The sequence below is a fragment of the Oncorhynchus keta genome, chromosome 25 (genome assembly GCF_023373465.1).
Source record: "Oncorhynchus keta strain PuntledgeMale-10-30-2019 chromosome 25, Oket_V2, whole genome shotgun sequence".
Taxonomy (NCBI): Eukaryota; Metazoa; Chordata; class Actinopteri; order Salmoniformes; family Salmonidae; genus Oncorhynchus; species Oncorhynchus keta.
In genome coordinates this window covers 26,190,375-26,214,375 of record NC_068445.1, presented here as the reverse complement: position 1 = coordinate 26,214,375, position 24,001 = coordinate 26,190,375, and the positions used below count along the sequence as shown (strand labels likewise).

Here is a 24,001-nt window from a genome sequence, read left to right as displayed (position 1 = left end):
TTTAATCTAAACCATTAACCCCCAGTACAAACACCATGCTACACCCTGAATAGTTTAGTCTGGGCAACAGGGCAAGCCAAGTCCATAGGTTTCCTTTAATCTAAACCATTAACCCCAGTACAAACACCATGCTACACCCTGAATAGTTTAGTCTGGGCAACAGGGCAAGCCAAGTCCATAGGTTTCCTTTAATCTAAACCATTAACCCCCAGTACAAACACCATGCTACACCCTGAATAGTTTAGTCTGGGCAACAGGGCAAGCCAAGTCCATAGGTTTCCTTTAATCTAAACCATTAACCCCCAGTACAAACACCATGCTACACCCTGAATAGTTTAGTCTGGGCAACAGGGCAAGCCAAGTCCATAGGTTTCCTTTAATCTAAACCATTAACCCCCAGTACAAACACCATGCTACACCCTGAATAGTTTAGTCTGGGCAACAGGGCAAGCCAAGTCCACAGGTTTCCTTTAATCTAAACCATTAACCCCCAGTACAAACACCATGCTACACCCTGAATAGTTTAGTCTGGGCAACAGGGCAAGCCAAGTCCATAGGTTTCCTTTAATCTAAACCATTAACCCCCAGTACAAACACCATGCTACACACTGAATAGTTTAGTCTGGGCAACAGGGCAAGCCAAGTCCATAGGTTTCCTTTAATCTAAACCATTAACCCCCAGTACAAACACCATGCTACACCCTGAATAGTTTAGTCTGGGCAACAGGGCAAGCCAAGTCCACAGGTTTCCTTTAATCTAAACCATTAACCCCAGTACAAACACCATGCTACACACTGAATAGTTTAGTCTGGGCAACAGGGCAAGCCAAGTCCATAGGTTTCCTTTAATCTAAACCATTAACCCCCAGTACAAACACCATGCTACACACCTGAATAGTTTAGTCTGGGCAACAGGGCAAGCCAAGTCCATAGGTTTCCTTTAATCTAAACCATTAACCCCCAGTACAAACACCATGCTACACCCTGAATAGTTTAGTCTGGGCAACAGGGCAAGCCAAGTCCATAGGTTTCCTTTAATCTAAACCATTAACCCCCAGTACAAACACCATGCTACACCCTGAATAGTTTAGTCTGGGCAACAGGGCAAGCCAAGTCCATAGGTTTCCTTTAATCTAAACCATTAACCCCCAGTACAAACACCATGCTACACCCTGAATAGTTTAGTCTGGGCAACAGGGCAAGCCAAGTCCATAGGTTTCCTTTAATCTAAACCATTAACCCCCAGTACAAACACCATGCTACACCCTGAATAGTTTAGTCTGGGCAACAGGGCAAGCCAAGTCCATAGGTTTCCTTTAATCTAAACCATTAACCCCCAGTACAAACACCATGCTACACCCTGAATAGTTTAGTCTGGGCAACAGGGCAAGCCAAGTCCATAGGTTTCCTTTAATCTAAACCATTAACCCCAGTACAAACACCATGCTACACCCTGAATAGTTTAGTCTGGGCAACAGGGCAAGCCAAGTCCATAGGTTTCCTTTAATCTAAACCATTAACCCCCAGTACAAACACCATGCTACACCCTGAATAGTTTAGTCTGGGCAACAGGGCAAGCCAAGTCCACAGGTTTCCTTTAATCTAAACCATTAACCCCCAGTACAAACACCATGCTACACCCTGAATAGTTTAGTCTGGGCAACAGGGCAAGCCAAGTCCATAGGTTTCCTTTAATCTAAACCATTAACCCCCAGTACAAACACCATGCTACACCCTGAATAGTTTAGTCTGGGCAACAGGGCAAGCCAAGTCCATAGGTTTCCTTTAATCTAAACCATTAACCCCCAGTACAAACACCATGCTACACCCTGAATAGTTTAGTCTGGGCAACAGGGCAAGCCAAGTCCATAGGTTTCCTTTAATCTAAACCATTAACCCCCAGTACAAACACCATGCTACACCCTGAATAGTTTAGTCTGGGCAACAGGGCAAGCCAAGTCCATAGGTTTCCTTTAATCTAAACCATTAACCCCCAGTACAAACACCATGCTACACCCTGAATAGTTTAGTCTGGGCAACAGGGCAAGCCAAGTCCATAGGTTTCCTTTAATCTAAACCATTAACCCCCAGTACAAACACCATGCTACACCCTGAATAGTTTAGTCTGGGCAACAGGGCAAGCCAAGTCCATAGGTTTCCTTTAATCTAAACCATTAACCCCCAGTACAAACACCATGCTACACCCTGAATAGTTTAGTCTGGGCAACAGGGCAAGCCAAGTCCATAGGTTTCCTTTAATCTAAACCATTAACCCCCAGTACAAACACCATGCTACACCCTGAATAGTTTAGTCTGGGCAACAGGGCAAGCCAAGTCCATAGGTTTCCTTTAATCTAAACCATTAACCCCAGTACAAACACCATGCTACACCCTGAATAGTTTAGTCTGGGCAACAGGGCAAGCCAAGTCCACAGGTTTCCTTTAATCTAAACCATTAACCCCCAGTACAAACACCATGCTACACCCTGAATAGTTTAGTCTGGGCAACAGGGCAAGCCAAGTTCATAGGTTTCCTTTAATCTAAACCATTAACCCCCAGTACAAACACCATGCTACACCCTGAATAGTTTAGTCTGGGCAACAGGGCAAGCCAAGTCCACAGGTTTCCTTTAATCTAAACCATTAACCCCCAGTACAAACACCATGCTACACCCTGAATAGTTTAGTCTGGGCAACAGGGCAAGCCAAGTCCATAGGTTTCCTTTAATCTAAACCATTAACCCCCAGTACAAACACCATGCTACACCCTGAATAGTTTAGTCTGGGCAACAGGGCAAGCCAAGTCCACAGGTTTCCTTTAATCTAAACCATTAACCCCCAGTACAAACACCATGCTACACCCTGAATAGTTTAGTCTGGGCAACAGGGCAAGCCAAGTCCATAGGTTTCCTTTAATCTAAACCATTAACCCCCAGTACAAACACCATGCTACACCCTGAATAGTTTAGTCTGGGCAACAGGGCAAGCCAAGTCCATAGGTTTCCTTTAATCTAAACCATTAACCCCCAGTACAAACACCATGCTACACCCTGAATAGTTTAGTCTGGGCAACAGGGCAAGCCAAGTCCATAGGTTTCCTTTAATCTAAACCATTAACCCCCAGTACAAACACCATGCTACACCCTGAATAGTTTAGTCTGGGCAACAGGGCAAGCCAAGTCCATAGGTTTCCTTTAATCTAAACCATTAACCCCCAGTACAAACACCATGCTACACCCTGAATAGTTTAGTCTGGGCAACATTTGAAACCATTTGCTTTACGTTGCTTCTGTTGTTGTTTTTTTGATGATTTTCTATTTGTTGTTTGCTAATAATTACATGCACCAGTTTCCCTTTTAAACAGCTGCTTTTAACAGCACGAAGGAGAACAGTGTCATGGAATAAAGGCTGATATCATAATCATCACATGAAATAACGTTACATCTGATGATTTATTTATCACATCGTGACTGCATGAGAACATCTGATGGTCCTTTTAGCAAAACACATGAGTCACACAACAGGTGTAGGACAAATAACATGTAATGTGGTGTGGCAAAGCTTCACTTTACAGTCTCTCTAAACCAGCCAGAGTAGAAAGTGACACCTATTTAACCACAAAATAGACAATAAATCTCACCAGTTCAGTCAAACCCTTAGTCTCCATAAGCAAATAGACTCAGCTGTAAATCTAAGTGCAGATTCAAATTTGCAGCAGGCCTAGGCTGTACTCCAAATGTTACAATCAGATTATAAACCGGTCTATAAATTATGCATTTAAAGTAGATCACAGGGTCAATCAGGGATGCAATCCATGACGTGGGACCGTGTGTGTGCGCGTCTAGAACAAAACAAATAGAACAAAACAAATCAGGGTGGGAAAAAAACAACCTTCAGAAAAACATCACTCATTGTAAACCACATACATTTCCATAATGAAGGTGCAGCAGTACCGCTCGAAACCCTACAACCTTCAGAGCGCATGCACATGAGTGACAGGAGTAAATGTCCCGTTAAACACTTAGATGTAGATTTCGAAGGCAAGGCAGTATTCCTATTCAATATTGAACTCATCCATAACCCAAGCTACCAGCTGCAACAATATTTATTCGCTGCTCCGTTGCTTGTTTTTCCCGTAGAACTAAAGGAGAAACTAGCTGGCAAGTATGGCGGACTACGGCTGCATGGTAACCTATACCCGCTATGTGCCTACCTCCTAGGTTACTTCAAGCTTGAGTGGGGTGTCCAATGACGTTTATTCTAGAAAAAAATGAATTTGGGAAACAAATATAGCATAAAGTTGGCCTACATGCCACAAAGGAGTTTCTACCATAATGTCTCGACACACGTAAACATTGTTACCAAAACGAGTACAAGACAATAATAACATGTCCCGTGCACAGTCAAAACGTTTGAGTAAACCATTCATAACAGCATAAAGATCCGACCCGAAAAAGCAGTCTAAACCTCCAACAAAAACTTCTAACAGTAATAGCCATTGGCTACCACCAGATCATTGGACCTAGGCTAGGACTGATACTAACGAGGACGCTTTATTATGTGTAGACTATTAGCAGAAGCATGTATGACTTAAACAAGGATAAAACTTACGTAAAAACGAAGAATAAGGTGGTGGATCCCACAAGAAAAGTGGCAGCAGTAGATACCGGGATGTATTTGGTGGGTTTAAATCTCTTTCCAACGCTGTTGGGCATTCTGTAATTTCCACATTCCTCAATTATTTATTCCAATTGGAGACGGTATACAGATGTAAATATCCAGTCTGAAATATCTACATTTACCGATTCAGAAAATCTGTCTTTATTACTGTTAAACGCACACATCCAAAGATAGTCAAGCAAAAATATACTGCGCTCCGAAAGACTAGAAATCCCACTCTAGCAATCCAGCCCACGAGTGAGGTCACAAAACCGCTTGAAAGGTGGAGCCTAGGTTGAAGATAACAATATAATATATTTTAAACCGAGTTGAATGCAAAACGAAGAGGACTGTGATGGGATGCTTAGGTTACAGCCAGGGGCCACACGTTTTATTCACCCTCAAATCGGATTTTATATATTTAATTTTGTTTAAAAAAAATGTTGCATTGTCTAAACCAGTCACTCATCACTATCGTTTTATGCAACTGTTTTTACATATACATTCCTTTTGACTTTGGCCCTACTGTGAGGGTAGAGAGTGAAAAGCCAAAAGAGATTATTATTATTTATTATATTAAGGACCTCCACAAGCTCTCTGCTCCCCTGCTGAATTTTCAGGTCTTTGGCATCTGTCATGGGCTGTGCGCGCCCTCTAATGGTGAATAATTTGTTAGTTTTGTCCAGCTTTCGCGTATCGTAATATCTGCGTTTAGCTGGTTCTTTGGCTCTAGCGAGACACCATAGTTCCAAGCACTGTATGTTTTCCTTTTTAATTAGCTGCTAGCTTGTTAAGTGATTCCAAGTAGCTTCATAATCTTTGACTGGACTTATTTTTAGCTAGCGATTAAAGAGTCGTTGGAGGGTATTCACTCTATTCCTGCACATAGAAAGGGTGTAAATCCACAGACCAGACCAGGGGCTGTCTAGCTAGGTCAGGATTAGCCGCTCCTCGAGACTGCTGGCTGATCAGTTCTTGAAAGGGATCTCTTCTACTACAGACGTTGGGCGGCATTAGCAAGTTAGCTCGCTAACTAGAAAACGCACTGCACAGAACCTATAGTTTTTCACAACATGTCATATCGGAGGACAATTAAAATAGTGTGTGGGTTCGCTGGCGGATCAGCGGTGCTGGTTGTTGCGGCTGCTGCAGCTGAATACCAGGGCTGTTTCGGCCACACGCGAGCCGCTCGGTGGAGCCTGTTCAATGTTTTGCAAGCTGCACAGCCAGCGGGGAACCGCACTGTTGAATCTACCGGAAATGCCTGGGACTTCAACTGGGATAAGTATGCCTCCTTTATTAGCTAAGTCTGATGCAGACTACTATAAAACATAGAGGGAGGTCAGATCTGTTCACGTGGGTCAAGTAGTTTAGTCTGACTGAGTCAGTGTGATTGATTGATATTAACAGCCAGCGACAACATGTTGACAGCCTGACAGGTCTGGGCTCTTGGCATGTCATCAAGAGAAGTAAACTGCAACACACAACTGATTTTTTCCCTCTGTACTGTACTAGGCGGGACCCGTCCGCACTGTTGACAAATGGGAAGAAGAAGGAGGTCGTCAGTGAAGACCCCAGCTCAGAGCAGGACAATGGGAAACCCAAAGCCACACGCAACATCCTCCTCATCAGACACTCCCAGTACAACTTGGGTGGCAATGGAGACCATGAGAGAATCCTCACCCCTTTAGGTTGTGTACCCAGTGCTGCTGTGTACTCATGTTGCTAAAGGCATGAAACATAGACCTATTTCTCAACTCTCCAGCTCAACAGTTGAATTTTAGTGAATAAGAAGAGTATATTCAGCAGCACTCAACAGAGGTGGTGAAAGTGTTTCACAATTGCAGTCTGCTAATTTGGGGGACTATGTGTTTGTGTTCTGCAGGTCGGGAGCAGGCTGAGTTTACTGGCCAGCGGTTGGCTGCCCTTGGGTTAAAGTATGACATCATGGTCCACTCCACTATGGCCAGGGCCACCGAGACTGCCAACATCATCAGCAAATACCTCCCAGGTCAGAACCATAGACCGGCAAACTTTACAGATGAGGCGTATGCCGGAGTATATACAATATTTACTTTACAGCTGAGGCGCACGCCAGAGCATATACAATATTCACTTTACAGCTGAGGTGTATGCTGGAGTATATACAATATTCACTTTACAGCTGAGGTGTATGCTGGAGTATATACAATATTCACTTTACAGCTGAGGTGTACGCCAGAGCATATACAATATTCACTTTACAGCTGAGGTGTATGCTGGAGTATATACAATATTCACTTTACAGCTGAGGTGTATGCTGGAGTATATACAATATTCACTTTACAGCTGAGGTGTATGCTGGAGTATATACAATATTCACTTTACAGCTGAGGTGTATGCTGGAGTATATACAATATTCACTTTACAGCTGAGGTGTATGCTGGAGTATATACAATATTCACTTTACAGCTGAGGTGTATGCTGGAGTATATACAATATTCACTTTACAGCTGAGGTGTATGCTGGAGTATATACAATATTCACTTTACAGCTGAGGTGTATTCCAGAGTATATACAATATTCACTTTACAGCTGAGGTGTATGCTGGAGTATATACAATATTCACTTTACAGCTGAGGTGTATGCTGGAGTATATACAATATTCACTTTACAGCTGAGGTGTACGCTGGAGTATATACAATATTCACTTTACAGCTGAGGTGTATTCCAGAGTATATACAATATTCACTTTACAGCTGAGGTGTATGCTGGAGTATATACAATATTCACTTTACAGCTGAGGTGTATGCTGGAGTATATACAATATTCACTTTACAGCTGAGGTGTATGCTGGAGTATATACAATATTCACTTTACAGCTGAGGTGTATGCTGGAGTATATACAATATTCACTTTACAGCTGAGGTGTATGCTGGAGTATATACAATATTCACTTTACAGCTGAGGTGTATGCTGGAGTATATACAATATTCACTTTACAGCTGAGGTGTATGCTGGAGTATATACAATATTCACTTTACAGCTGAGGTGTATGCCAGAGCATATACAATATTCACTTTACAGCTGAGGTGTATGCTGGAGTATATACAATATTCACTTTACAGCTGAGGTGTATGCTGGAGTATATACAATATTCACTTTACAGCTGAGGTGTATGCTGGAGTATATACAATATTCACTTTACAGCTGAGGTGTATGCTGGAGTATATACAATATTCACTTTACAGCTGAGGTGTATGCTGGAGTATATACAATATTCACTTTACAGCTGAGGTGTACGCTGGAGTATATACAATATTCACTTTACAGCTGAGGTGTATGCTGGAGTATATACAATATTCACTTTACAGCTGAGGTGTATTCCAGAGTATATACAATATTCACTTTAGAGCTGAGGTGTATTCCAGAGTATATACAATATTCACTTTACAGCTGAGGTGTATTCCAGAGTATATACAATATTCACTTTACAGCTGAGGTGTATTCCAGAGTATATACAATATTCACTTTACAGCTGAGGTGTATTCCAGAGTATATACAATATTCAGATCCAGGTCCCATGAGACTAACCAATACCGTACATCCGGAGTGACCACATCTCCTTCTGGAGAGCTACCATCCTGAAGGGTTTCTCAGACTGAATCTAACACTCCTGATTCAACTGAATCCATAGACCATATGGTTGAATCAGGTGTTTTGTGTAGAGTAGGAGCAAAAGCCAGTAGTTCAGGAGAAGGGCTGGTCCACTGCTCCTATACATCTTGCAGATATTCACATCACCTGATACCAAATGACTTAAATGTAAATGTATAACAGCCTCAGAAGCTTTGATCTCAGATATTTCAGACGTAAAAATGTCATGAATCATGATGAGTATTTCACTACTCACCGCTAACTAACTTTAATCTTCCATTATGTTATTGGTTTAGGGGTGGAGCTGGTGAGCTGTGATTTGCTAAGAGAAGGAGCACCCATTCAACCTGTGCCTCCTGTCACCCACTGGAAGCCTGACGCTGTGGTGAGATGGCCATTCTGGGTTGTCAACGGCCTGTGTGTCTGTCATATTACCTCCTGTTCAGTGTCCCTTTCACTTGTTATCTATACTGAACAAACATATAAACTCAACATGCAACAATTTCTAAGATTTTACTGTGTTATAGTTTATAGAAGGAAATCAGTCAATTGAAATAAATAAATTAGGCACTAATCTATGGTTTTCACATGACTGGGCAGGGATGCAGACATGGGTGGCCCTAGGAGGGCATAGGCCCACCCACTGTGTAATGATCATGCTGTTTTAATCCGCTTCTTGATATCCCAAACCTGTCATGTGGATGGATTATTTTGGCAAAGGAGAAATGCTCACTAACAGGGATGTAAACAAATGTGTGCACAAAGTTTGAGAGAGACCTTTTCTGTGCGTATGTAACATTTCTTGGATCTTTTATTTCAGCTCATGAGAAATGGGACCAACACTTTACATGTTGTTCAGTATAGTTACAGCTGTCTGCTTGTATGTATCATGCAATGCAATGCAATCAGAGGTCAGCTCAAACTCTCGTCTTACACAACCACTGTGGACCTTTCTACCGCTCTACAGCAGTACCACGAGGACGGGGCCCGGATCGAGGCTGCCTTCCGCCGCTACATCCACCGCGCTGACCCCAAGCAGGAGGAGGACAGCTACGAGATCATCGTCTGTCATGCCAATGTCATCCGCTATTTTGTGTGCAGGTGTGTTGCTCTCCCGAGGCAGGCTGAAGCTGGACCAAAGCCCCATTCAACAAGATGATGCTAATCATCATGACTTTGTGTAGCAATTCCAATATACTGTATTATATATTTTTGCATTTCGTGACAATAATGATGTGCTTGCCAACATCCCATGACAGATGTGTATATTTGTTAGATCAGGGTGTATCGGTTGCTCTAACGGTCTCAATCTCTTTCTCTCTGTATGTCTCAGGGCCCTGCAGTTTCCTCCAGAGGGCTGGCTGAGGATTGGGCTGAACAACGGCAGCATCACCTGGCTCACCGTGCGCCCCAGCGGCAGGGTGGCACTGAGGACACTGGGAGACTCCGGGTTCATGCCCCCGGACAAACTCACACGGACCTGACCACGTTCCACCTACAGTATTCACTCGTTCTCTTTCTGAGAGGTTCAGATGTCTGTCGCAGGGTGAACTGAATGGCTCTTGATTTCTGCTTAAGTGTCTTGAAAGTTATTTTTGGTGTTAATTTTGTAACTTCAATGTGCAATGAGATATTCTGTGGTGTTTTGTTGTGATCAACTCCCCTGCCATCGTTTGCCAACTAGGGGAAAGTGGGGTTAGTTGAGCCACCTCTTGTTTCTAGGAAACCATGCACAAAACTAATAATGTGACCAAATATTTAGGAAGAGGCAATCATTTCATGGAGTCTGGGAAGGAAGAAACCATATGGTAAGCAAGTTAGGGCCCAAAAACTGATTTTCACAAAGTTAAATGAATTTGTTATAAGTTCCATGATAATTTAGCAGGTGCTTATATTTGTCCTATTTCATACATCTACAAATGTATATTAATACACGTGATTTGGAAATGTGTCTTTTTTTTGTACATTACACCTCCCCCTGAGACACACTCAAAGAGTGGGGTCACAGCCAGGGTCTGCCATGATCAACGAGGACCGTGGAGCAATTAGGGTTAAGTGCCTTGCTCAAGGGAACATCAATAGATTTTTTTTTTTACGTTGTCGACTCTGGTATTTGATTTCAGTCACTGGCCCAACGCTCTAACTGCTAGGCCAATCTGATGCTTGTATCTAAACCTATATGTAGATAGTTTTACGATTGTTTTGTACAGCAGTTGGGGTCTTTACAAGCTACAATATGAGGTCCTAAACTTAGCATGAAAGTGCATCCTTGTAACTGTTTGGGCTAATATAGTCAAAATGTTTGCCTTGAGGTAACTTGAGCCAATACCACCATGACAAATTATGATTGCATTTTGTCCATTTTATACATAATATGCATAGTATTTTTGCAATGTGTCATGCATATGAACTCAAGATAGTGAATTTGTATTGATAAGGAGCAGACATTATCATGCCTGTGTATTGAATTGTAAAACAAGAAGGGATCAAGCCACCCCTTGAGGTTCTTAACAGAGCAGTCAAGGAAGTGAGAGAAGGAGCAGCAGCAAGGAATGAAAACATACACTGAAGAGGTACAGTAACAAACATGTACCTGTGTGAAAGCGAGTCTGTGGCAGAGTAGCAGAGGAACACAAGGTCTCATCTGATGACTTGGAGTCTGAGCTGTATAAAGAGAGGATGTGACAGAGTAGCAGAGGAACACAGGGTCTCATCTGATGACTTGGAGTCTGAGCTGTATAAAGAGAGGATGTGGCAGAGTAGCAGAGGAACACAAGGTCTCATCTGATGACTTGGAGTCTGAGCTGTATAAAGAGAGGATGTGACAGAGTAGCAGAGGAACACAAGGTCTCATCTGATGACTTGGAGTCTGAGCTGTATAAAGAGAGGATGTGACAGAGTAGCAGAGGAACACAAGGTCTCATCTGATGACTTGGAGTCTGAGCTGTATAAAGAGAGGATGTGACAGAGTAGCAGAGGAACACAAGGTCTCATCTGATGACTTGGAGTCTGAGCTGTATAAAGAGAGGATGTGACAGAGTAGCAGAGGAACACAAGGTCTCATCTGATGACTTGGAGTCTGAGCTGTATAAAGAGAGGATGTGACAGAGTAGCAGAGGAACACAAGGTCTCATCTGATGACATGGAGTCTGAGCTGTATAAAGAGAGGATGTGACAGAGTAGCAGAGGAACACAAGGTCTCATCTGATGACTTGGGAGTCTGAGGATGATAAACAAATCAAGAATCTCACGGGCCAGTTTCATGGGCTTAGTAGCCTCAAATACAGAGAACTTGCCAATGAATTGGCAGATTGAAACATCCCTGTCCCAGATAACTGGTCAAGAGATGGAAGGGTAAGTGATATTGAACAGCAAGATCTTTATCTGAAAGTAGGCATACATTTAAGACATTCAATATACCACAACCCTCCTTCCATTAATTCAACTTTTACCTACCAGCACCACCACCCACTTACCCCAAGGCGGCTCAATTTACCCCATACCTGGGTTAGGTTGTGCCAAGAGTCCACTTTTTCTGGACAAGCTGTGTTTTCAAAAATGTTATGTTTATTTCCAGGAATACACAACATCATGAAATATATGTAGACATCATTGTTAGAAAGAATACTATATTTCCCTTGACATAGTGATGCTGAATGTAAAAGTTGCTCAACATACACCACTCTCCCCTACAGAGTGAAAGGGGAGTATACAGAGTATGTGGTGCCCTTTCTGTCTTGATTGTGTATAGTATACAGAGTATGTGGTGCCCTTTCTGTCTTGATTGTGTATTAAACTGAAGGGGATTTTGTATTGATTCAGGTTTCTCAATTAACTGTTGCTGTAACAATGCCCTTAACTCAGAAAGCTGATGTGATGATGACTGCCAGGGCCCACTCAACACTCATTATGAATGTAAACAGTATGCGAGTTTCAAAGACAAAGTGATAGGATTTTTAAACCAAAATAATTTGTCCAAAGTATGGCATATTTACTGTAGTTCTGTAAATGCTTCTCATGCTGTCCTTTTGTATTTGGATCAAAGCTTCCTCTTAGGTTTAGATACAGTTGTGTTCAGTAGAAACATGTAATAAAGGACACATGGTCATGTAAATGTTTTGTGTTCCTCAGCAGTACACTAAATAAGTACTCTTAGTTATAAAATAGGGTTAGCGTTAACTCAAGCTGGGACAAAAGCAATGATATTGTCTAACAGCAAATCTGATGCATCTTAGTGTTGGCACTACAAAGCTTGAAGGGATCAAATTAATATTTGTTAGTAATTTGAATGGTTTATGAAGTGTCATTGTTAGTGTGCCACTGTCACACTAAAGGCACTCATATACAGTAGTAGAGAATAAGGGTGACACTGCCATTTAGGGGAATATTAGAAAGTGCTCAAAGGACAACAATTCAAAGATGAGGAAACTGTTTTATTGATTAATCAAAAGCAAATGAGGATCTGGACATACAGAAAAGGAGAGAATTCACAATGAATTTTTAAAATCCTTTTTTAAAGAAGCACAGAATGCCAAAGCACAATAAGTATGTTTAAGTATTTAGGTGGAATTTGCAGGACTCCACATTCATAAAACATTTGGAGACCAGAACGAAATCTGTGTCACCTGTGAACACGAGAACGACAATACAATCCTCTCCATGAAAAAGTTGGTGCCTTTAATCGAGATTTTCTATTCACATTCAATATTACTCACATCTCTCATACTAAGAGTGACAATCTATATAGTAAGGGTGATTCTTATTCAATTTGGATTTAAAGCTGTTGATTTCTATATTCAGCTTTGCTGGCTGGCAGACCATTCTTTTTACAGCAGTTTGTAAATGGACCTTATTTTAACGGTGATAACTATCTTCATAGAGTTTAGCTACAGGTTCTTGCACATTCACATTTAGTAAGCCATTGATTACAAATGAGTAAACATGTCTTTGTTGCACTCTGCAGTAACCTCTTATGTACAGCTTGCCATTACTCTCAGACACCTTTAGAAAAACCAAGAACAGTTCAAGAAGTTTACCTTTCAGCTATTGTGTGAGGCCGACAGTCGTTAAAAGAGAAGTTAAGTGTGAAGACAACACAGAAATTACATGACGCACAAAAACATTGGTACCTGGAAAATTAACACATCTCTATTTATTAATTAAATAACAAAATAAAAACATGGAAAACTTCAGTGTATTACCATATTCCCCATGTTTGCTTTGGAGCCATTTGTTGGGTGAGCTGCAGTCCGATGGTGGTTGCTATGCTGTTGTCAGGATGCATCAACTTTAACCAAACTGGACAGGATGTGGCTAATTCTGCATGGAGACTGACTGGTCCATCGTTTCAGAAAATTAAGGCAATTCCTGAACTTAAAAGAAACAAAATAACTGGCAGTTGGTTTAGTACACACATAAAAAGTTGGTTTTGTGCTACTGACTGACATTTAAAAAAAAATACTTTACAATATTGACATTTCTTTTTACTTCTTAAAAACAGCTATTTTCAGTTAAGTGAATCTTACCGACGATTCTATTCTGAAGTTTAACGAACATCTACTCAATGTTTTGGGGAGTGCAGCTGTATTACTGGTTATTAAAAAAGTTGACTGAGCTATGACACAGATGTTTCACACTTACTATGAATAATATTAATTGTCAATTCAACACTCATACAGTACAAAGTACAGACTGAAGGAAACCTGGTTCTTTTTTTCTTCTTTTAAGTCTGAGTGTACATCACGACCCGACATACTGAGAATCTTGTATGTATGCAATATATAGAAGTAGTACCATACATCATTAATACAAATCTTCAAGACACTTGTGCATATTTTGTTAGGTACATGGTTTTGAGCTCTGGCATATTTAACCACCGTGGTGGCAGGGCTGTAGCCTATTGTTTCTGGCCAGGGGGGGTTAGTCTCGGTCAGGGCTTGGAGTTGGCTAAGGGTTGTTGAAGTGCCTGAGGCGGATGCGCTGCATGTAGCTGGCATGTGCAGGGCTGTAGCGGTTGGGGCTGGTGAAGTCTGGAAAGCCTGTGTGTCGGGCGGGACTGAAGCGGCCACCAGCAGGGGACACCAGGCTGCTGACAGGAGAGCCGTGTGTGAGGGGAGAGGCCTGATATACCCTGGGTCTGCTTTTTACCACTGCAGAGCTGGGCCAGCTGAAAGACAAACAGAAACAATACCACCACCAGTCTGCATTTATTTGGTTGTTTCCATACGATAGCATCTGACATTTAAGCACTTGTCAATGTGTTTCCATATTTACAAGGCAACTTGCAGGCAGTGACAACTGTTCATATGCATGGAGACATGCATACCTTTGCATGTCTGATGAGGTGTATGTCTGCATTGTGCTTTTCCATTTCTGAATGCTGGGGAACTTCGAGGGGTCGATATCTGTGGCTTCTACTGCCGACAGGACCTGTCTGTCCAACTTGGTTGGTGAATCCCTGAAACAACAGACAAAACAAGAGAGGTCGGTTGAAGGGTTTGGCAGATTTTAATTCTGCTGTTGCTTGCTGACGTCTGTAAGCAGGAAGTTATCCCACCGTGCAGCTTCATTTTCCCCACAGAATACATAACAGAATACATAACAGAATACATAACAGAATACATAACAGCTCGCCTCTGCAGTCAGCTCTAGTACATTATCCTTCATTATAAACTTGGTGGTTTCGACAAAACATTTATTTTTACTGCTTTACTTACTTTGGTGACTATTTTATAATAGCAATAAGGCACCTTGGGGGTTTGTGATATATGGCCAGTATACCATGGCTAAGGGCCGTGTCCTAGCACTCCCTTAAGAACAGCCCTTAGCTGTGGTATATTGTCCATATATCACAACCCCTTGGACCTTGTTGCGTAATTAAAAACCTCAGAACAATCACCCTAAACCTCATCACTCACCCTTCAATGAAAAGTCTTCTTCTGATGCGAGGTGGGGTCCGTGCTTGTAACTCACGGGAGTTGTCCAGGGACTTACAGGAGATGGATGATCCTGAGCTGCTCAGATCCCTCCCCCCGTGATCCCACGACTTAGATCTGGAGCAGAGTGTGCGCCCTGACACGGTCCCTGGCCCCAGCACCCTAGTCCTTGGGCCCAGAGCCTCCAAGCTCTCCTCAGCCACAAAGTACTCCTCCGAGCTGCCGCTTCCACCACTGGCCCTGTCTTCCATCCATACCACCACCTCTCCCTGCACCTCCCCACTCACACAGGTCCCCCTCCACACCCCACCCTCCCTGTCCCCGGCCTCTGAGCTACAGCCCCTCTCAAACAATGAGTCTTCATTGGTGTCACCCCCCAGCATGAGACGGCCAACCCCGGATGCCAGATCGTCCCGAGAGAGTCCTTCCCTGTGCCCACCGTGCCTGTGTCCCCCGCTCCTCCTCCTCTCCCTGTCTCTGGTGGGGTTGTCCACCCCATCCTGCAGGGACATCCTTTCAAACTCCACCATCAAGTTGGAGATGGGAGACAGCACGCAGCAGGGGGATGAGGAGGCGCGGGGGGACATCATATCCCCGTTGTGAGTCCTCTCTGCCCCCGTGGAAGGGCACAGGCCCAGGCCGTTGTCACAGATGGGCGAGAGGAGGCTTTCTGACACGGAGGAGCACAGGAGGTCTCGCTCGGCAGCTGTCTCGATGAGGTCATCGGGCAGGATGTGGAACTCACGGAGGCCCAGGCCGCCCACAGCACCCATCAGACTGTCCTTAGAACACGCCGACGAGGTAATGCTGGTGAGTGCCGTATTCTGACGGTTCTTCATCTCCTCCAGGCTGATGTCATCACCCTCGTCCAGGAAGGCCCCCACTGAGATGGAGTTGCAGAACTTCTTGGGCTTACCTGTAAATGGCAGAGAGGAGGGGAAACTGTTCATTTGAAGCACACAAGAAATGTATTTACTGGTCAATCTAAAGTTGTATGGGAGCATCAAATCAAGACCCTGATGGCTGTATCATCGCTCTCATTTCTCAAACTTGATCATCTGAATTCAATACCAGTACTATACAGTTTATCAATAGCAACTGGTGGGGATAACATTACCTGGGGAAGGGGTTCTGAAACGGTTGCTGGTTTCGTTCTCCCCTGCCTCTTCGTGTGCACGCTGACTGACGTCCTTCTTGTTGAGGTACTCCTCCAGCTTACGGAGGCCGTCTGCAGAAGACAGGTCTGTAAAACTCTCCAGGAAATCCCAGTACTCAGCCCAGGGGTGGCCCAGCTCTCTGGCAAGGTCTCTGTGAGGGAGGAGAATATAACACTGTGGTTGGAGAAGCTGGAAAAAATTGAACAAAGTTGTTAAACTTCAGGCTTTCTAGACGTACCTGCCCACTTTCTCTGCTCCACGGTCAGGGTCAGACTTCAGGATGTGCTGGAAGTGCCCCGCCCTGTCTCTTGGGGGTGTCTTCCATACCCGGCGGAACTCACCTGCCTGCAAGGGGGACACCAATTAATCTTACATATAGTGCACAAGGAAAGTATTCAGACCCTTTTACTTTTTCTAAATTTTGTTAAATTACAGCCTTATTCTAAAACATCTACACACAATACCCCATAATGACAAAGCAAAAACAGATTTTTAGTTTAATTTTTATTTTATTTTAACGGAAATATCACATTTACATAAGTATTCAGCCCCTTTACTCAGTACTTTGTTGAAACAGGCAGCGATTACAGCCTTGAGTCTTCTTGGCACACCTGTATTTGGGAAGTTTTCCATTCTTCTCTGCAGATCTTCTCAAGCGCTGTCAGGTTGGATGGGGAGCGTCGCTGCAAAGCTATTTTCAGGTCTCTCCAAAGATTTTCGATCATGTACAAGTCCGGGCTGTGGCTGAGCAAATAAAGTACATTCACAGACTTGTCCTGAAGCCATTCCTGCATTGTCTTGGTTGTGTGCTTAGGGTTGTTGTCCGGTTGGAAGATGAACCTTCGCCCCATTCTGAAGTTCTGAGCACTCTGCAGCAAGTTTTAATTAAGGATCTTTCTGTACTTCGCTCTCTTCATCTTTCCCTCAATCCTAACTAGTCTCCCAGTCTCTGTCGCTGAAAAACATCCCCACAGCATGATGCTGCCACCACCATGCTTCACCGTAGGGATGCTGCCAGGTTACCACTAGACTTTACGCTTGGCATTCAGGCCAAAGAGTTCAATCTTAGCTTCATCAGACCAAAGAATCTTGTTAATCATGGTCTGAGTCCTTTAGGTGCCATTTGGCAAAGTCCAAGTGGACGGTCATGTGCCTTTTACTGAGGAGTGGCTTCCGTCTGGCCACTCTACCATAAAGGCCTGATTGGTGGAGTGCTGCAGAGACGGTTGTCCTTCTGGAAGGTTCTCCCATCTCCACAGAGGAACTCTGGAGCTCTGTCAGAGTAACCATCAGGTTCTTGGTCACCTGCCTGACCAAGGCCCTTCTCCCGATTGCTCAGTTTGGCCAGGCGGCCAGCTCAAGGAAGAGTCTTGGTGGTTCCAAACTTCTTCCATTTAAAAATTACGAAGGCCATGGTGTTCTTGCTGCAGAAATGTTTTGGTACCCTTCTCCAGATCTGTGCCTTGACACAATCCTGTCTCTGAGCTCTATGGACAATTTCTTCTACCTCATGGCTTGGTTTTTGCTCTGGCATGCACTTTGGACTCCAATCAAGTTGAAAAAACATCTCAAGGATGATCAATGGAAACAGGATGCATCTGAGCTCAATTTCAAGTCTCATAGCAAAGGGTCTGAATACCTATGTAATTAAGCTATTTGTAAAAATGTTTAAAAAATTGGTTTTCGCTTTGTCTTTTGGGGTTATTGTGTGTAGATTGATGAGGAAATCTTTGATTTCATCCATTTTAGAATAAGGCTGTAACGTAACAAAATGTGGAAGAAATTAAGGGGACTGAATATTTACCGAATGCATAAGGTATCAGTTTTTTTTTATACATTTGCAAAAGTTTATAAATACCTGTTTTATCTTTGTCATTATGGGGTATTTTGTGTAGATTGATGAGGGAAAACAATTATTTTATCAATTTTAGAGTAAGGCTGCAACATAACAAAATGTGGAAAAAGTGAAGTGGTCTGAATACTTTCCAAATGCACTGTACATGCTGTGTTTCAACAACAGCTTCCCATATGAAAATATAATGAGCTACAAAAAATATAGAACTAAAGTGTAAAAATGGGTGATAAGAAGACAAAAAAGTGTGTGAGTTGAAAGAGGACATGATATGACAATGACCTTAGATGGGCTGAGTGGGCCAACGAATGCCCTAACTGACATCACTGGATCCATGGGACTTCGTATGAGCCTGGGAGCAAGCGAATGAGTAAGAGTTTCTGATGGCTCAGGTGACCAGGGAGCACCAATGACAGGCTGGGAAGAGTTGTCTGTGGCCCTCAGTAAGGGTATATAGCAGCGATCTGTGGTTGACAGAAGAGAAGGTGCCTTGGGGTAAACAGGTTGACAGAAGAGAAGGTGCCTTGGGGTAAACAGGAAAAAGAAGAAAAACACAAGTCCTGTGATTGGGAGGAAGTGTACTTACCTTCCAAATAGTCACATATCTTCTGTTTCACCTCTTGGGTTTTGTTTTTTCTTTCACAAATAACCTGTCAGGAAACAGAAGAATTTCAAGAAATCCAAAAGTTATGTGGCTCAATGAGTAGTCATTAGCTAGCTTGAAAAAAAAGTATATATCTGGAGCAACTCACATCAGATGGCTTCTGGTCGTACTTGTTCTTGCAGTTTTTATCCGTATCAGGATGTGAACACAGGACATTCACCACTTCTGGACAACCAAACTTACAGGCAAAGTGAAGTGGTGTCTCAAAGCCCTGCGACAGACAGAACCAGAGTTATACACATACACTATGAACAGAGGCAAGTCAATCCAAAACACATCAGTCGGTTACAGTTAAACTTTTTTTTAAACACAGTAGGTCTGCACTCAAAAAGAAGCTTAATTTTTCAATTTCTTAAAATGATTTTGTCTGCACAGGGGAATCAGCTAAAAGCCTTGTTCGGCTAGAAACCTTCTTCGGTGTTACACCTACAGTTAAATCTATCAGCAGGTACATATGGAGAAAGGGTGAGATAAGGAGACTCACAGCTTTGTCTGGAGTATTGAGGTAAAGGTCTATGATGTAACGGATGCGTTTCTGCAGCATAGCCTCCAGGTCATCTGGGTACATGAGCCTCATGAAGTCAGGATTCTCTAGAGTTTCCAGCAGGAGCTGGGCGACACCCGGCTGATTCTCCTTTGCTGCCACGTGCATCACGTTGTACCGGCACCCCTCCTAGGAACACACAGTGGACATTGATGAAGGAAAGTAGTGCAGGTCAGTGTTGGGTCATAACTTGTTTGTCACAGCCACAGAGGCCTGGCTTGAGACTGGGCTGTGGTTAGAAACATTCATTTGGTTGGAAAAAGGAAAACTAATAGGATTTAAACTGAAATTGTCAGAGTAATAGATCAGTTCTGTTAGAACATTATAACTAATTTGGTCAACAGAATTACTGAGTCATATCTGAAGGAGTGATACTTCACTGTAATCATCTGCTGGCTGACTCCCTCCCTGACTCACCTGCACAACAGTGGGGTTGTCTCCAGAGCCAATGAGATAGCGTGGGTTGCTCCAGACCAGCTCACTGAAGGCTACCTCATCCCCCTTCTCCACAGCCTTCCTCAGCTTGGCTGTCAGATCCTGGCAGCGAGGGCTTTTGAAGCTGTTGGCCCTCTCCCTGTTGATGGTGTCTGCCTCCATGACAGGGACGTTGTCTAGTGGCACAGACAAGAGAGACGGAGACAACAGATTAAAACAGAGGTCAGCAGAATATGTGATAATTTACTAGTTTAAAAATTTGGACAAGTCCAAGAAATTAAATGCCATCCAAACTCCCTTGAAAAGCACTGACTTTACATATTTTTCAAACTAATGTATTTTTTTGTAAGGAGAGATAATTGTCCTTTTCAGCCCAGCACTCACCCTTGCAGAAGACCAGGCCTGGTTTGACAGGGGAGACACATGGGGTGGATTTACTAGGAGAGGGGTAATAATCACAGATTCCCTTGGCAAATTTCTCAGCATCGTCTCGATTGGCAAAGGCTTTAAAGCGAGCTCCTTTCATCATCTTCACAGCCTGAAGAGCCTCCTTCTTATCACCATACACGTGGGCCCTATCTGGAAGTGAGAAAAAAAAGTACATTAAAAAAGGTATGTTTCTATAGGCTCTATAGCTCTTTATATCTACCTACAACTAGAAACATTCCAGGATGTAAACTTGATTCAAAATGGAAAAGATCATGGTCAGTTATTTTGTCGACATTACAAGCAAAGCAGCTCAAATTCTTACTACTAATCTTTTTTGTTGCCATGCTAATACAGAAAGCCATAAGGTGACAGGTGCTATGGATCTCAACCACTGACGGCTCAAAACCAAAATAAACCCTGAACAGCATGATGTCATGGAGAAGCAACATCAAATGTTTGAATTGGACCTTGAGCGTAGTGTGACAACATGGTCAACATACAGAAGATGTGCACTGCACTTTGTGTAACCCAATAGCTAGCCAGCCAACAGTTCTCTGTCTTCGCATTTCTGTGTGGGAAAATAAATAATGACAAATACACGTTTGACCGATTAACAGCCCAAAGTGTAAATTGCAGGGGTAGTTTACATCAATCAGCCCAGGTGAAATAACAGTTTCTTACCATTTCTAGCCAAGACATCCTCCCATAATGGACACACTCCATAGAACATTGGTGACACTTGGGCCATCTTTGAAGGAGTCTCTGCTGTATACTGAGAGCCAGTGTCTTCCCTATTGATATTAAAAGGGGCCCTTGACTTCACTGTCAGGCCAAGTTCCTCTTCCTCTGGGGGATTGAGCCCCATTCCGTAACCAAAGTCCATCTCATCACTGACAGCCTTAAGAGAGTCAGTGCCAGTCGCTGCTGATGTAGCACATGACGGCACTGGTTTGGCCTGCACTGCAGCACTGGCCGCCGCTGCACTACTGCTTGTGGCTGGGCCTGTAGTGGTGGCATTACTGCTGCTGTCCGTCTCTGTGGTGCTGCTGCTGCCCTCGGCTCCCGCCAGGACTCGGGCCAACTTCCTCTCGAAGATGGCACGGGTGGTGGCCGTGATTGGACCGCACTTGAGGTCGGCCCTTGTGAACTCCTCTCGCAGCTCGTCTGCACTCAGCCTTCTCAGCCTGCTCAGAACCGCCTCCATGCTTCAGCTAGGCTACCTGTGTAGTCAGAGGGTAACACATTGTATGATATCACATTCAGATACAAACTGCTGTGTAATGATAGTGATAGTAAATGTTTCTATTTTGATTGAGGTACCTAGTCAACTCAATCAAAACGTCCTATTTTTTGGGGCGGATAAAAACTTAATTTGTTCCAACAGAAAAGTGCATTATTCTCATGATTCCTGTAATAGAAGTGTCTGTCCTGCCGCTGTGCCTACCTGAATCGCTGGGACCGGATGCTGTAATGCATGAGCCTCTCACACTCTCTCCCCTTTCTCGTGATTGTATAACATTTCAAAATGCAATTGTTGGAAAAACTACTTTGGAGGCAACTCGTTGTTCATATTAAAGAGAGGAGGGTCTCAGTTTTCTGAAGGTATAATATATCTGATATGGCTTTGAAATACGGAGTGAGAGAAATTGCGCATCGGCCATGCCGAGTAAACTACGCCTTAATGCAAAAATGTTTTAGGACATTACATTTACCGTTAAATGAATACATGGCTACAAGCAGTAGGTGTTATATTTAGAGTTAGCTATCTAGCTAATGTGTTTTGAGTTTCAACTTCCCCAGGTGGTGAATTATAACTTGAATGAGGCCTATATATATCATATTAGTGCACAAAGAGATTAAGGCAAAAAATAATTCTACAAATTCTGGAGCCCTTCTTTTATTAACTCAACATTAATAATCACTGGATTAAGTTGCATGTCAACATATTTGGAATCATGCATTACTGCTTGGACATATGTGTAACAACGTATTAATTGAATATCATCTCAGTAGTCTATTACACTTCCTAATGAAGCATTGTGAATTACTTTATAAAATTACTCAAACATATTCTATTGTGTGACGCCTGGTACCACCAACTGAAAAAGTTCAATATTTGTCTGGAACCCAGCCTTTTGAGCTAATTGACAAGTGCACCTTACTCCCCATGATCCTCGAGACCGACCATAAGTAGGTCTCTGCCATTAATGGACTGTTTCAAAGCATAGAGACAACATAAATTCACAGCCTGACTCTGAATATGATAAAACCCCGAAATAAATCAGTCAGCCTTACTTGATCAAACAGCGAAGTAACGCAAGTCTGTCTACATGCCGCTTGGTTTTTTTGCAGGTTCACAAAACATGCAAGCCATGAAAGGAAGGGGCGATTCGAAAGCTTCGCACACAAAAAACGCTCCGATCAAAATCTAGATTTGTACGGAATAAAGCACGTTATTAGCCTTTTGCGTTCGATGTTTTTAAACTTCCTAGGATTCAGAGAAATCAGGGAATATTTCCAATCACCGTCGATGCAATCCTACTCATGCTCACGCCCAAGTGCCAGTCCTAATATCTATTTTTGTGCATTAACAATCTGATATCTAATGTCTTCATAGTGATGCTATTGATTCACGCTATCTCAACACATATTTGATGACAAAAGTCGTATCTACCTACTTACCAGACATCATCTTAACTGCTTATCGTTCATGATCTGAAATGTATTTTATTATTCAGCTGGGATAAACTGTTGAAACAGACACAATGCTCAAGTCAAGACCGTCTGGAATCGTCTCATTGTTTACAAGACATTGTGCGCATGCTCACTTCCGAGGGAGGGCTTTCGTTAGCGAACAGTTCAAACCAAGCTAGTAATGGTGGTGTTGCTCGAAACAGTTCACTATGCAAGCAATGCATTTGAAAGGCAATAATGAAGTGACATTTGACACTTACCTATATGTAAATGCAGTGCGTTAACTGAGTTTAGGCAAGCACGATTGAGTAATCTCATGTCATTAGCTAACTGGCTAAATTAGTATGCTGACTCGCTAGCTAGTTACGCCGGAAGTTTAGCTTAGAAGACGCTAGCAAGCAACCCACTTTCCATAATATGTAGGTAGCTAGTTATTTTGAGACATGCTGCGAAAAGTATAACCCCACCAACAACATAAAATAATTTTAATACTTAAGAAAAAAAAACACAAACTAGCTACCTAAATTAGCTAACCGTGTAGTTATGACAAGTGCGTGACGAAGGAACAAGCTAACTAGCCCTACAACCAACAATTAGTTAGCTGTGCTATATTTAGTAAACAACTTGGTAACGCATTAATATATTTTATTAATGCAACGACTGGAACGTTTGGACTTGGAAATGTATATTATTCTGCAGTATTTGATATGACAACAAAATGAACGTTAGCATGCACACCTCCTTGCTCTCCACCTGCCCTCACCGCGACGCTTTCAAACTATGTTGAGAAAGGACCCAAGGTTTTGATTAACATAATGCCTGATCGAAATTGAGACTACTGTGAACAGTCGGACTGCGTACTATGCTAGCCAGACAGTCTGGAAAAAAACCGTCAAGAACATAAATCCTAGAAAAAATTCGATAAGTACCTCCAAATATATAAGACATCTTTGGAATAGACCGTTTCGAGAAAAAAAAGCACGGGATCAATTCATT

At 42.8% G+C, this 24,001-nt stretch overlaps 3 protein-coding genes and 1 long non-coding RNA gene across 11 annotated transcripts in view; 2 read left to right on the top strand and 2 right to left on the bottom strand.

The window, feature by feature from the left end:
• Nucleotides 1–5,118, bottom strand: part of LOC118358457 (palmitoyltransferase ZDHHC8B) — a 131,073-nt gene extending 125,955 nt beyond the window's left edge. For 2 of the 3 annotated variants that reach the window (XM_052479015.1, XM_052479016.1), the window contains exon 1: nt 4,612–5,118. Coding sequence is in view for 1 of the 3 variants with exons in the window: in XM_035736313.2 (XP_035592206.1) it covers nt 4,612–4,715 (104 nt within the window). In the remaining 2 variants the exon portion in view is untranslated. The remainder of the gene's footprint in view (nt 1–4,611) is intronic. The other variant, XM_035736313.2, reaches the window with a different exon arrangement.
• Nucleotides 3–3,333, top strand: LOC127911712 (uncharacterized). 3 transcript variants are annotated; one of them, XR_008079018.1, is made up of 5 exons: nt 3–88; nt 464–557; nt 934–1,403; nt 1,591–2,342; nt 2,812–3,333. It is a non-coding gene; the product is annotated as an uncharacterized LOC127911712 (long non-coding RNA). The 3 variants fall into 3 exon arrangements; XR_008079019.1 differs by lacking the exon at nt 2,812–3,333 and adding an exon at nt 2,624–2,800; XR_008079020.1 differs by lacking the exon at nt 2,812–3,333 and adding an exon at nt 2,530–2,618.
• A 246-nt stretch (nt 5,119–5,364) lies between the features above and the next one.
• On the top strand, nt 5,365–12,112 carry LOC118358458 (serine/threonine-protein phosphatase PGAM5, mitochondrial-like). The gene is made up of 6 exons (XM_035736314.2): nt 5,365–5,944; nt 6,175–6,350; nt 6,545–6,670; nt 8,592–8,680; nt 9,263–9,396; nt 9,629–12,112. Exons 1-6 carry the CDS (start codon nt 5,733–5,735, stop codon nt 9,777–9,779), a joined length of 888 nt encoding a protein of 295 aa, XP_035592207.1. The 5' UTR covers nt 5,365–5,732; the 3' UTR covers nt 9,780–12,112.
• A 595-nt stretch (nt 12,113–12,707) lies between these two features.
• On the bottom strand, nt 12,708–23,868 carry LOC118358456 (ankyrin repeat and LEM domain-containing protein 2-like). Of its 4 annotated transcripts, none has more exons than XM_035736310.1 (13): nt 23,744–23,868; nt 20,993–21,531; nt 20,267–20,461; nt 19,865–20,058; nt 19,388–19,576; nt 18,992–19,114; nt 18,826–18,889; nt 18,522–18,703; nt 16,626–16,732; nt 16,348–16,538; nt 15,213–16,146; nt 14,621–14,752; nt 12,708–14,461 (listed from the first exon to the last, which is right to left on the bottom strand). In XM_035736310.1, exons 2-13 carry the CDS (start codon nt 21,513–21,515, stop codon nt 14,242–14,244), a joined length of 3,054 nt encoding a protein of 1,017 aa, XP_035592203.1. In that variant the 5' UTR covers nt 21,516–21,531; nt 23,744–23,868; the 3' UTR covers nt 12,708–14,241. The 4 variants fall into 4 exon arrangements, with proteins under 4 accessions (XP_035592203.1, XP_035592202.1, XP_035592205.1 ...); XM_035736309.2 differs by lacking the exon at nt 23,744–23,868 and adding an exon at nt 22,994–23,727; XM_035736312.2 differs by lacking the exon at nt 23,744–23,868 and adding an exon at nt 22,607–22,974.
• Between the last annotated feature and the right edge of the window lie 133 nt (nt 23,869–24,001).